Source organism: Pyxicephalus adspersus, chromosome 6, assembly GCF_032062135.1.
Source record: "Pyxicephalus adspersus chromosome 6, UCB_Pads_2.0, whole genome shotgun sequence".
NCBI lineage: Eukaryota > Metazoa > Chordata > Amphibia > Anura > Pyxicephalidae > Pyxicephalus > Pyxicephalus adspersus.
In genome coordinates this window covers 88,039,039-88,053,712 of record NC_092863.1, presented here as the reverse complement: position 1 = coordinate 88,053,712, position 14,674 = coordinate 88,039,039, and the positions used below count along the sequence as shown (strand labels likewise).

The window sequence follows — 14,674 nt, the reverse complement described above, 5'->3', positions numbered from 1 at the left end:
TGATTAATCACACACTGAAATCTATTTCTTTCCTTGGTGCTAGCATCTTCCCTTTTTTTTTCTTTAGTAAGACTTATAATTTATAGCTTGACTTGGCCTCCTTCCTATAACGATCCCATGCACAACAATAATTTATGCCAGAGTCTTTACATGAAACCATAATCAGTTCTTTATTCTGGTGCAAACGCCCTGAGCAATCCTTATAATCATCTATTACAGGGCGAGAATTCAGCCCTCAATTTGCTCCAATAAACTGCAGTATCTTCACGGGAGGGCATCGTGAACGCTTCCTAATGAATCCATCAGCATACATTTTTCATAACGTGATTATCTCTCTGGCAGATTCATCGTCTTAAGCTTTCTCTCCTCTATAATTGTTTTCCCAGTAAGCCAGGCTACAATTACCGTGCTTTGAGGCTGATGTGCAGTCACAAACAATCTGAAGGAAAGAGGACAGCAGATCTCCCGCTATTACACAGAATTGTGCTATAAAGTCTGTCTTATTGCAAGCGGGACATGTGAGAGCACACATAACGGCCACAAAAGCTTACAAAAACACTCTGGGATGTGTGCTTTATGTACATGGACACCACACCAGGGCCTTGTGTTGGGGAATAAAGTAAAAGGTGACCAGGAGAGGTGAACTGACATCTGACCTCACATTGTTCCATTGTGCTGATGTATCTATGTAATATAAGCTTCACCTTGATGGCCAGCCAGGGTTTATCTGTAGTGCCTTCTCTGGCAAGGTCTATTGTATTTTAGAGAATGACTGCCATGTGACCACATTTTTTTTTTTAGAAGCAAAGAATAAGTTTAACATCTAAAGCCCCCCCCCCCCCCCCAAAACAAAAAAACTTCAATCACGCAGATTTGTCAAGAGGTTACTTCCATGGGGACCTGCGTTGTCCAGGTAACTGTCTTCGGCACAGTTACCTGGACAACGCGGAAGGAGAAGGACCCCACTGGGGGGACGCACCGGCCATAGCCGCAGACCATGTCCCCAGTACAGTTCCCAGGCTCGGGTAAGTGGGTGGGCTGTGTCCCTGGACACAACCCGCCCACTCTCCCACTGCAGGTTGAGATCTGCGATGGGAGAGTGGGTGGGGTTATGCCATAATGATGTCACTCAGGGGGAGGTTTCTCCCCCTTTGAGTGACACCCGGCTCCTCGCACATGCGCGGTTGGGAGCTGGTGTTCCAGGGGTGCGCGGGACCGAAAAGGTTGGCGACCACTGGATTAATGGGCTAAAGGAGGCAGAAGGAGCAGCCAAAAGCCTTCAGGGATGCGTGACATAGGTATCCTGTGCGCACCCATAAATTTTTGATCACATTAAAGGGGCAGTGCTGCACATTTTAAACAAAAAAAAGAAAAAAAAAAGGTGTTGCACTTAAGAAAAAAAATTATTTTTTTATTTTAAATAAAAAGAGTTGTCTACCCTTTTATGTAAAGTAAAATTTCTGAGTTTAGGTACGCTTTACCATAGGGTATTTATCACCTCTCAAATAGTTTATTACACCCCACCGTTAATGTTGTCTTTGTTCAGGCACGGTTGTAAGCATCTACATACCGGACTGAAATGCTGGCTTATAGGGAAATGCTGGCTTTTTAGATGCATGTATAAACCTCTGACGCAAATCAGGTTTTTGCTATAAACTTACAACACTGCAGTTTAGTAACTGATTGAGAAGAAACTGATGAAATGCTTCCTCTTGCCTGCAGCCGATGATATCATTTTAAATCAAGATTTGCAATTGGACTGCAGCTAAAATATATATTTTTTTTAATTCCACAAGATAATGCATTTATTTTTAAAATACACAGTTGCTGTATATTTTGACATCAGGAATTTATTGATGCAAAAGTTGCTGTAATATGCACTGAAGTCTTGCCAATACAAGACTGAATTACTTCCCAGATTGTAAGCTTTTCTGGGCAGGGTCTTTTCCTCCTCCTGTGTCACTGTCTGTCGTTTGCAAACCCTACTTACAGTAGGGCATATTATGTTGGCGCTATTAAAATCCTGTTTAATATTATTAATTACCAGCTGCCAATGTCAAACTGAAGAAGATGGAGGACCAACGTCAGGTCTTCGGCAAGTCACTGTCAATTGACAGTAATGACGTCAAAAGGCAAGTTTTGTAAAAAAAAACAAAAAAAAAAAAACATAGGTTTGTAAATTCACCTTTCCTGCCCCCTGCTCCTTTATTATAAAAGATCAGACAGACAATGAAGGACTATTTTAAGCATTTGAAATCATGTCAATTTGCAAACAAATAGCAAGATCTGGGGGTAAGTTTACATGGTCAAGAGCTAACAATCATCCAGGTTAAACATATTGGAAAGTCATTTCCCTTGAGATAATGCCCTCACAGTGGCTGCTTGGCCAATTTCCTACTTGGAAACTAAAATGCAATGTACTTATTTGGTGTTTTTTTTTAAGAATTATAATTTGCTGAAAACACACCACTAACAAAAGCAGCCATTTGACTACAAAGATAGATGCTTTAGTCAAAGTCAAACGCTGAGATTTTCTGTTAAATTCAAATGCATTTGAAAAGAAAAGTAAGCAAAGGACAAGAAGGTAAGAAAAGTTTGAAATGCTTTCCCTGCACCGCACCTAAATAGGACATGAGGCGTCCAAAGAAACACTGTGCAACACAAAGCAGGTTCAGCGCTGTGTAATATGATGGCGCTATATAAATACTGTTTAATATTATTATTATTATTATTATTATTAATTCAGCCTCTTAACTGTCATGAGCACTGCTCAGTTAAAGTAAATAGGATTTTGACTTGTATGTCAAAAGACAACAACACATGCAACTCTGAAACCTATAATTCTTTATGCTTCAGGCTGGATTTAGAGGTATTATTTTAAAACCAAAAAACATTTTATTTAGCTTTTTGTATAGCATAGATTACTAAGATCCAGTGGGGGTTTTTTCTGCTGTGTGGGGCTCAGATAGATTTTTCCTCACTTCTGCCTTACCAGTTTGTGGTTAATTATGATGAAAAATGAAATAATAAAAAGTGCCTACTTTATCTGAAGCTTCTGATGCCAAGAGATTGGTAGCAAGGGTCTGAAGTTTATGATGTGCCACTGTTTTCAGTGCTGCAAGACTACGCCTGGTCATTGCCTGTTTTAGGTTCACTGCAGAATGGCTGAGTGCATCTACGGCAGCAGGAACGGCCTCGTCACAAGCATTTAGTATCTCTACCGCCGTGATTCCCATCACACAACGATCCAATGCACCTAAATAAAACAAGAAAGAAACAGCAAATAAATAAATATATATATATATATATATATATATATATATATAATCTAATTGGATCTTCTCTTATAAATCACTAGCAAAAGTGTTCAGATTTGGAGGCTCACAGTTTATATATAAAATGATACAGCTGTACCTAAAATCAGTTTATAGAATCAAGCAATCAGTTACATGCAGCTTTTTGACTAGGAGAGCTGAGCCTTCATTGTAATGGACAGTCATAGGATAGAGAACATAACAGGAAAAATACACAAACACATTACCATTTTGTAATGGTTTCACACTAGTGCATAGCTATGAAGAGAAGCATAATATACTTCCACGCATTGTGCACAGCAGAAGTGAAGCCACTGAAAATGCATTTTAGTTCATACAATCTTAAATTATATGAACTATTTTCTTGTTCTCCCTGTAACTATTTCAGGCTTAGAAATTAAAAAATGCAAATAATTTCTCTTTACAAAGTGCACCAGGTTTGCAATCCTCAGACCAAGACTTCAGATCCAATGCATTATAGATAATTATAACACTTGCAGATACTAGTTTACTATGTACAGACAGACTGAACGAGAAAAAAAAAACAAAACTCAAAACCAATATGACTTGGAAGCAATGATTTCCCAAAAGGAATAATTTTCCCACTTTTATAACATTTTATATTATTTTCCTATGGAAGGAGCAGTGTCAGCTCCCCAGATCGGTCTCGAGTACAAGCTTTGTATTTAGCCAATTTTTCAATAATTTTTAAACTGCTCCATTCCAGCTAAGTTTCAAGTGCAAATTTAGACATCATGGTTGATATTTTGCAGAAATTCTCTAGGTTATACGCATACTAATTAAATTAGGAATCATTAAAATGACAAACAAATCATGATTTCTAATCAATCACATCCAGAGTCAAAATAGGAAACAAGATTCTATCAAGAAACCCATTCATCTCCATGCTAATCAGTCTTGCAGTGCCCCCTGCTGCTTTCACAAGGTATAAAAATGACTGATTTAATTGGTATGCCGCCAGTGCAACACTAAGAAATGATACTGCGGAGTGTGTGAATGTCAGTGAGCACATTACATCAAATGAAGGCTGCACAGGGAACCAGACAAAGGCTATATTAAATACAAATTCTTCCCAATGCTGCAATGACTTGAGAGAGTTTGAGAGTATTCAGTATACCCAAGTCTTTGTTACCTTCTTTCCCTGCCATAGGAGAATGGCTATTTCACAGTCCTCGCCCTAACACAATTTAAAACTATATTTGCCCACATTTAAATCTGAAATACAGTATAGCTTAAACAGACAACCATGACATTGCATAAATAGATGTAGCAACAAAATGGTCTTAGTATTCAGAATAAATATGAAATATTGCATGTGGATAATGTTGTAGTCTATTCAGCCAGCAGGTGGAGCTCTGAGTTATTTTGTTGTTCCCTTTCCTTCTACCAGCCTTATTACAGAGATCAATAGCTCAAGGCAACGATTATACACAGAACTGGATAGATCATGGCAAAACCTCTTTCCTTATCAGTTGGTTTACTACAAAATGTAAATGTCACAAACTGCTGTGTTAGATCTTTCAAGTGGAACTAAAGTAAGTAGGTATGGTTATCATTTTGTAAGGTGACAAACAGCCAGATATTGTAAAGTCCTTGGGAAACTTGTATGGCCAATAGTTTCCGATGTATTGGCCGATCAACAAGTTTGTGAAAAAAGGCAGCAAAGTCGGCTGACTGAAAGTAGTATGGGATCATCAAATGATATACATGAAATGATACAACAAATTCAAGTTGAAAAATGGCAGATGTAACAGAAAACAATATGCAAAAATACACAGCCACCAGGGAGGATGTTTTAAATGAAAATTCATAATAATGCTGCTAAAGTGTGGTGAAAGTGTCTTCTGTATGAAATATGAAGGTTGTACATGACTGATTAGGGCTCTGTGGATAATAAAAAGGAGATTATGTCTATGATGCAAAAATATGTGGAATTACAAAACCAGAGAATTGATAAGGGAAGGGGAACTCTGTGACAGAGGCAGATATCAGTTTAACAAAGTTAGGGCATGAAACACAATAGAAAGAAGTGTGAAACGAATTCAGAGAAAGGAGTAAAAAAATAAAAAAAAAACAAAGATTCTTCTTGGCTGCAAAATAAAGGTTATCATCAAAAGAGAAGGAATTCCCGTGCATCCATAGCCTATTAAATTATGGTCACAGTATTATGTAGTCTTGCTGTAAGTTGTTTCCAAATATCTTTTATAGAGCACTTTAATTTTTTTTTTTTTGAAGAGACAAAACATGGAAAAATAAGTGTAGGTAAAACCTTGTCACGTTATCTTTACTAACAGGTAACATAAGATCGCCCAAGGCGAGGACAGGGTTTTTGCAAGGTCGTTGTCCCCTGGGGTAACCACATTAGAGGGCGGACCAGTGGAGGCAAGTGTGGTCACGAAACGCACATCAGACCTGACGGCACTGTTATTCAAGCAGACGGTCCGGGGAGTAACTCGGTAGAAAGTCAGGGAAGGCAGCAGGCAAAGCAGAGTCAGTAATCAAGCAGAGGGTCAGGGAAGGCAGAAGACCAGGGCAGATGGCAGACAAGATGGCATTGGTAATCAAGCAGCGAGTCAGGGCAAGATACAGGCGATGGAGAGTGCCAAACGTTATGTAGTTGATGCAAAGTCACAGCACCAGCTACCATTACAGCCTAGGCAAAAATACCCTCTGCCCCATTAGGGGTTCCTCCCTGTGCTGTGTCAGTGTATGACCACCCACAGACATGCAAGCCCACAAAGTACAGCTGCAATGCTCGGTCAAGCAGGGTCAGAGAGAGTACAGAACCTGACAGATCCTCGAGGCAGACAGGCATATGACACCGCAGTACTTTATGGTGAAGGAGTGCCTTGGAAAGAGATAAGGAGCGTGCTTGCATTTTAGTGATGTGGTGCGCACACACAACATACTGCACACCAGACTAGGTGGCCAACACTGTAGGGGACAGACCAGCAACTCATTTTTCTATCTGCAATAGCCAAGGCTCTAGTTTTGTAAAAATTATATGTTATCTTCATTCTTGTATTGTTCATTTTCATAGTTCATTTACTTTGATTAGAACAGGATACTCACTACTTTCTTATGGTAAACTTGCATATTCTGCTGCGATTTGAGTGAACTTGTACATTGTTTTTGCTGAAGTGCTTTTTCAAATATCCTCTACCCAAAATGCACATACAACCACATACAGAGCCCTTGAAAAATTAGTAACTACATTAAATGTTCATGAAAACCAAGTATTAGATTAGCAGGCACTTATTTGAACATGTAGAGAACCAACCACCAATGCACGTGGGTGCTGGGGATGAAGCCCTGCTATGTTGTTATGTAGAAATCTGGAAATGTCTTGATTGCTCCTGCTGGAAAGATGAGAAGTCCTCAGGTAGGAGTAATCTTCAGAGGAAATAAGGCAAGTCCTTTGTCAGCAGCCAAGACAGTAGTTACATGCACACATTCACAGCAAGCAGATTCCAATCTTGTTTGAGAAAAAAAACATGTCTTTGACTGGGTATAAAGATGGGGAGTAAGCAGTAAATCCACAAACCTCCTCAAGGTCTCAGTATATCTGAAAGCACAGCAAGGGGCATTACTTAATTTAATTTTGACTGAAACGCTATCTAGGAACTCTGAAGTGTATCTCAGACCTCCCACAGGGTCTTGATCAACCTTCAAAGCAGTGGAACACAAAGTTCTGTGATAGAAAAAGCCAAAGTATAATAAAAGGTAAAATTCTAGACTATTCTCTAAAATATTCGTACATAAAAAGTACTTAAACTTTAATTATGTTATCACACAGTAATAGATAAAAAGTAACAGGGCCTACTGACTTTAAATGTAAGACTGGGGTTGAGTTTTATGCCAATAAATGATCTTTCCTGTAAAATTATGCTCTACAACTGTTAATGCTGAAATCCCATGACTGACCATATCTGAGCCTACAGGGTAGGTAGGGTGGAAAGCTCAGCACCATTTGTCATGGGAGAAAATAGCAGCGGGCAAGGAAAATCTTTCTTAGCCAGTTGATTCTTTCCTCAAGCAAGCTTGCCAAGAAGAATTCAGGAAGAGCTTACAGACATAATCAATGCCCATTCTTACTATGCTGGCTTGACCGGACAAACAGTTCGTTTAGGTATTTTAGGTTGACCCTAGCCAAATATAATCAACCCACCGGGCAACGCACCAAAAATGAAGAAAGAATCATTTGTCCTTACAGCGCTGGGATGGGCTTGGGTCCTTTTAATTTTGACAGATATCAAATTTTTTTTTCGGTGTGTGAGCACAATATGACCAAAGAAGGCATATACATACTCAATATTCTCCCCAGAATTTTTTCCAGTTGGGTGAGAAGAAGCTGCAGGCAGGTGGTGGCCCCTGTTTTGTGACCTAAGATTTCAGTAATCACGCAAAAACAGCTGGGTGGTTACTGAAAAGTGCCGGGTGGTGCGCCAGCTAAAAGGGCCTGAGGAGAACACCAATACTGCGCGCCTAGGGCTTACTGTGCACCTTTTAGCCTTGCAGTTAAGATTTTGTGATATTCATCCTCCTATGTTATTCAAACTATTACCACATATAAAGAATGACTGGGCAAGCACAGGACTGCAATTCCCAAAGCCTTAGGGACTATTTATCAACCAGACCATACTTGGGTAATCCTACAAACCTTGGAGTGTTTTATGAGATCTACATTTCTATAGGTCTAGTTCTGTGTTCTGCTTATTATTATTATTAAACAGGATTTATATAGCCCCAACATATTACGCAGCACTGTACATTAAATAGGGGTTGCAAATGACAGACTAATACAGACAGTGACACAGGAGGAGAGGACCCTGCCCCAAAGAGCTTACAATCTAGTAGGTGGGGGAATTTACACACAATAGGAGGGGGATATGTAGTGGTGGGAATTAGTGATGGTTTCAAAAGACAGAAGACGTTGGGTAGGCAAGTTTGAATAAATGGGTTTTGAGTGCTCTTTTATATGAGCAGAAAGTGGGAGCAAGCCGAATAGGACGAGGAAGACCATTCCAGAGAGTTGGGGCAGCTCTAGAGAAGTCCTGTATCCCTGTGTGTGATGAGGTTATGAGTGATGATTGCAGTCACCTTTTTTTCCCCATTCTCTAGAATAGTAAAATCTATTTTGCCCTGGGACTATGATCCTATCCTTTGATTTAACATTGAGAGTGCTACTTACAGCAATCCCTGCATTGGTTGGCTCTCTGTGTATGCACCAGCCATCTAAACACTTCAGGCGAGTCCTGCCATCCTGTTAACCCCACCAGTTAGCACAGGGCTTGCCTGAATGTGCAGGAAAGTAACTTTACTTGCCTTTGTGTTTTGCCCCTATTATATTTACTGCATAGGTTTTACACAGCAAATTGATTTTGTGGGGTGCCACTTTTTGGGGATACATGTCTAAGGGAAACTAATGATTACCATTTTTTTGGGTATTTGTGTTTCACAAATAGAGTAGAGCAATTGGGCATTTTTGTATAAATGTGTTGATGTTAAAATGTGCAAATTTGTGTTTTTTGTCCAGCATTCCCTAGACCTGTTCTTTACCTTGCCTTTACAAAGGCTTCCTGGTCTGCCCTTTTGTTCTAAGACAGTGCCCCTGATTCATCAAGCAGAATCGGATTATCGGTCGCGCATTCGTATTAGCGATCCTGAATCGTACGCGGTCGCGCTATTCAGCAACGGAAAAAAGCTCGCGCACGGAGCCGCGCTTATCCGACAGCTTTTTACTGGCGATCTTGCATTAAAAGTCACTGTTCCCCTAAAAAAAATCATTCTTTCTAATGGCACACACATTACCCATAGCCCTAAAAAAAATGTTTGCGCTGTTTAAATGACTTTCGCGCTTCCAGCGAGCGCGGATTTCATTGATGAATCAGGGGCAGTGACTCAAAGTATTGGGAGTCACTGGATCAGCAGGACAGCCAGGCCTCTAGCAGTTTATTGGGAAGCCAGCAGTCCCAGCCTAAATATTTCTCACAGTACACACCTGTCAAACAAGGACAGAACATGCAGATATCACCGGACCCCCAGAACCATGAATAGGTTAAGTATGTCAGATAATCAACTCCAGTATAGATCGTGAAAATGTTCAGTGTACTACAAAATCGCAACCATATATACATAAAAAATACATTTATAATTTTCCAAGTCAAATGAAATCTGCCACATGGTCCACACACAAACTATACTATATTAGCACAACAGCAAGAACGTACACATCTCAATTTTAACCGCTATTTGAACTTTACCCATTTCCCAGTGGCTCTGCCTTCCCTTTTTGTCAATTAGGTCTTAAATGTCATTGGCTTGAGGCATTAACTAGAAAAACTGCCTAAGGCCAGTTAAGTCATAGGTAATATCTTGAGAGTTAGTAGTATAGAGAGGATTGAATATATCCTATATCAAATCACAGCTTTTCTTTCTCAGAAATTGATCCATGATGGGGGCCATCCAAGACCTGAGCATCCCTGTTCAATAAAAGATATTGGAGAAGATAAGCTCATATTGTATAACCTGAACATCTGCAATAGATCAGAAGCACCGCGCAGACTAGTCAAGGCCAAATAACTTCACACATTCTATTCTGTGTGCCTGAACAATAATATGTAACACTGTACCCTATATACAGTGATGTATTTATTTACTCTAAAGCACAACTAATGAAAATATCATAAAACTGCAAGGTAAAAATTGTGCATGCCTAGTTGCCGATCTATGTTCTCTACTGTATTATACATAATGCATAGGCAACCCTGCCAAGTCTCTTCCCCGGCACTAGACGTAGGTAATAAACAGCAATACCGATGCTCTGAAGGAATTTTTTTCTTTGCCAATGACTGGGTCTGAAAAGGGATAATTAAGTTCCCACCTTTTTTTTCTGCCACTTCTTTAAATGCTGAACTAAGATAGAAAAAGTATTAGGTCTGGGCTGGTGGGCCAGAGGAGATATACCCAGTTAGAGAAATATGTATGGACTTAACATGCAATTTCAAAAGGAGCTTAAAGGAAAAAAAAAACACTTACGTTTTTTTTTTCTTTCACACATAAATGCTAAGATAGTTACATTATTAAAGAAAAAAAATCCTAAAAGCCTCTTTTCAACAACAAAAGCTTTTTGGTTTCTTTCTTTTTCAATGAACGGATCGGAGCTATACAGATTTTTAAAGCAATTTATATTATCTACTAGACATAGGCTGTGTTGATATCTCCGTTATATCTAAACACTTACAGGGATTTTGTTTTGCAGTTTAACCTCCCTGGCAGTAATCCAGAGTGTGGCTCGGGGTAAAAAAAAACATGCTGAAAGCGGTAACCCCGAGCCACACTCGGGGTAGCTAAAAACATTAAAAAAAGCCACTTACCTGGTTCCATCAACATCCTCCGGCGTCCTGACCGCCGTATTCTATCCTCGGGCTGTGTCCTCTTATTCTGATCTTTCGTCGGTGAGTACGCTTACGTTCCCCAGGAGTTCCCCGGTGACGTCGGTGCATGCGTAAGGCGCGTACGGGAAGCGCAGCAGGAAATTCAAATTATTTGGGATTTGGATTCAATACAAAATAACTGTATTCAATCCAATACAAAGTAATAATTATATTATATAATTATATAATATAAATGCTACTGTACAGTTATATTGCAGGTTTCAGTATTTTTATGCGCCCTTGTTTTAACAGATTTTTGTTTTTTTTTATTTAAAGTTTATTATTAAATATTGGACACGTTTCGGTGAGTTATGCCTCAGAATTATAGGCCTACAATGTAAAATAAATTTCCGCTTTTGGCATAAAAATACTGACATAATTAGACAGCCAGAGAGGTTAAAGGGATACTTGAGGAAAGTCACTTCAAATATATTCCTCAATAGCAACCCAAAAAAGACCCCCCCAAGGCCATTGGTCAAAGAAGCGTCTGCATTCAACATAGTCTTTGGCAGCGGAGGTTATTCTGTTACAGTAAGTCTAATAAACAGAGCAGGTATCCTTAGTGAAAGAGATCTTACCGGTATCCATCTGCCAGACGTAGACAGAGCCATCTGAACAGCCAACCACCAGATAATCGTCCGATGGTCTCCACTTGATGACTTGGATGGGAAAGAGATGGCGAGAAGCCAGCATTATGCATTTTCTTTCTCGGAGGCTTAAGAGGCCAACAGAGTGATCACTGGCAACCGAACAAATGCAGTGCTGGACTCGTGTCTAAAGAACAAAAGGACAAAGCAAATGTTTTTGAAAAACACCCTTAGGAAGGTTTTATTACTGAAATAGCAACAATACCTGAATTTATAGACCAGAAGCTTAAAAAGAACCTGTGACTACAGAAAATATGTAGAAGGTCAGTGATGACTTTGTCCTGCTATTATTAGTTGCATGGCTGCAATGCAGAACCTGTGGCTTTAACACCGTGAGTTTATTTAGACATAAATGCTTGAGTACGTTGTCTTACATACTACCAGCCAAGAAAGATTACTGTTGTTCTGTCCTTAGCTAACCCATAGTGTTTTGGGGATATCCATCTAGCTTTCTATCCATCAATGTCTCTCTCTTTTCGGTTTAAAATGTTTTAAAATAAAGTTGAACTCCAGCCTGAATTTCAATCCTGCAGAGTTGTATCATCAGTTTGCAAACTTTACAATGAAAGCTCAACTCCAGCCTTAATTTTAGTCTTACACAGTTGGAGGGCTTCAAGCAAAATGTAGCCCTTCACCCCTAGCCTGCCCTTCATATTATTTAGATTTCAGTTCTTATAATCATAAAAGGCAAAAGCCATATGTGACGTTGAGCCTAGGGTAGTCTGTGTGCAAAGGTAGCCAGCCCAGAAGCACCTACTTTTCTAGACGGTCATCCACCTATCAAAGCACAGAGGAACAAAGACCCAGTGATATCATCTCTTGGTACTTTAAATGTATGCAATGGAAACCGAAAGTTTTCAGCATGCTAATGAAATGGGGATGCAAAAAACCAGAAAAGGCAAAATATAAGCAGATTAAACTGTTAAACCCTGATGTTGATTAATCTTTATATGATTATACATTCCCTTGAGAGTATAAAGTGGGAAAATAATGCAAAATGTATATTACTCATCCATGTAAAAATTGCAGCTTAGTAAATTTAATTTATTGATCTCGGCTCAAAATAATTAAGCATTGTAATTCATAAATTCAGATTATTTGTCTTTTTTAGAATTCTTACTGGAAGAGAGGGGGACACTACCTCCCAAACTCCATTACTCGTCATTATGTAGAACTTGGTCAAACAGATTATGAAGTGAAAAATGCCATTTGCAAACTCTGCATGTCGTATATTTCTTTATTAACATGATACAATAATGAAACAAGTGACATGCAGTGTACAGACTCCGCTTCCGACGCACTGCTGTCTATAATAAGGAATTAACTAAAGCTTTTATTCTTAATGAGATGGTATTTAGGGTAATTATTTTTTTTGTCTTCATAACAGGCAATAATTGAGATAATCAAATAAAAATCCTGCTGACTGCATTATCCTGGGTTGTGGTTTTGATGATGGATATGCAGAAGAGATAGCAGTGGTTTGCCACTAATTAATGGACGAGATACAAGATGATAAAAAAAGGCTGGGCATCGTGGAGCTGAGAAGGTTGTGTTCATATTAGGATATTTAGCTGGGTTTATCTTTGGGTGTTATTAAATGGAACTTGTTTACCTCTACCCTGTCCCAGGTGTTTTGTTTTTTTTTTTAAATACGTTTCTTTAACTCAATTGTACTTAACTTTACCCACAATTCAGCCCTCAGTCATATGAATAACACCATTGCCCCCCCAAATCCCCCCCACACACAGGCATAATAATCTTTGGGCAACTTTGAGATAATTGCCATTAGACCAGCTTTTTTTGGTAATTTTTACTAACCACCATATAGGAGGTACATCATGAAGGACCCGCTATTTCAGGGATGATTCCTACTTGCCAATATCAACTTCAAGAACTTACTATATACATGCCAATATAATGTGAATATCTTTACCAGTCAATGGTTTTACTGTACTAGCTGATCAGTGTAAAGTAAACAGTGTATGCTGCAGTTCCTGAGTAAAATTCAGTGGGGAAGTGGGGGGAGGGGGGTGCAATAATAGAAAATCCAAATAAAACTGTCCAAAGAAGTGGCTTTGGATCACATAGGATACAGAAGCAATAATTAATACCACTTGAATTTGGGGGGCATGTGTAAGACAGCCAGTGAGTGTCTGGTTATCTGCAAACTGGAAGTGTATCTGCTCCAATTAAACATTTGGAGGCACATAGTTGAGAAAAGGAAAAGAAAAATCAAAGGGGAAAAAAAACAAAGAACAGAAACATTTACCACATTTACTAAAGACATAGAAGTAGTACATAAAGAAAAAGATGGAAATCTGCATGCAGGAAAATATATGTGGTAATGGATTTATTAGATTGTTAGAAAATTCATGTGTGCTCTGAAGGGTGGGCATTAAAGTAAACCTGCATGCAAAAAAGCAGAGGTTCAACTAATACTGGATGCACTTGACTAATACAAATTACTTGCATGTTAAATGCAACTAGTAAAAAGTATTTGAATTCTCATTTGGAATCTAAGAACCACCCTTAGTGAGAGATAAAGGTTCTGTATGGATGGTTCTGTTGGAAAGAGGAGGAAAGACTTATTCCAAATCCTGATAAAAGACATGATTAGGAGCTCACAATGGTGTGCATGCACCAGACTTCGGTAAAACAATGTTGCTATCATACAGTACAGTGTTCAGTGAAGGGATACTTACACTGCAGCTGTCTGGTGGAACAAGCAATTGGGTAATTTCCCCACCGTGCACACAGAAGATATGTTTCATCTCGCCAGAGAAGATGTCCCACACAATCACTGAGAAGTCCACTCCCCCAGAAATCAGATAGCGCTGGTCATAGCGAGAGGACACTTGATGAGGATACAGTAAGCAGGTAACCTTGTTTCTGTGTCCACGCAATGTTCTGTGTGGAGGCCAGCCTGGTAAACCATAATTAAGGATATGTTAATGCTTTATTAGGCCAAATAGAAAAATAATCACAAATTCATAATAAAACAAAATTCATAATTCATAAATAATCAAAGACATAAACTCATGCACAAAATAAAATTATATATTCTTCATGGATTTTTGCCTGCAGGACCCACACCAGGGAAAATTGTAGAGAAAAATGCCACTTGCACTGCTTGGCTGGTTCTTAAAAAAAAACGCTTGCTGATTTAACAGCAAAGAATTCTGAACTGCTCACTGCCGACCCTATTCATTCTCTATTGATCTAGGATATGGAGCTGCTACATGTAGCATTCCCACAG

General features: G+C 39.1%; 1 protein-coding gene across 4 annotated transcripts in view; it reads right to left on the bottom strand.

The window, feature by feature from the left end:
- The window catches only part of WDR7 (WD repeat domain 7), a 202,942-nt gene that overhangs the window by 164,172 nt on the left and 24,096 nt on the right, over positions 1-14,674 (bottom strand). For all 4 annotated transcript variants that reach the window (XM_072416511.1, XM_072416512.1, XM_072416513.1 and 1 more), the window contains 3 exons: positions 14,121-14,341; positions 11,350-11,545; positions 3,042-3,256 (listed from right to left, as the gene is read on the bottom strand). In XM_072416511.1, the coding sequence (XP_072272612.1) occupies positions 3,042-3,256; positions 11,350-11,545; positions 14,121-14,341 (632 nt within the window). The remainder of the gene's footprint in view (positions 1-3,041; positions 3,257-11,349; positions 11,546-14,120; positions 14,342-14,674) is intronic.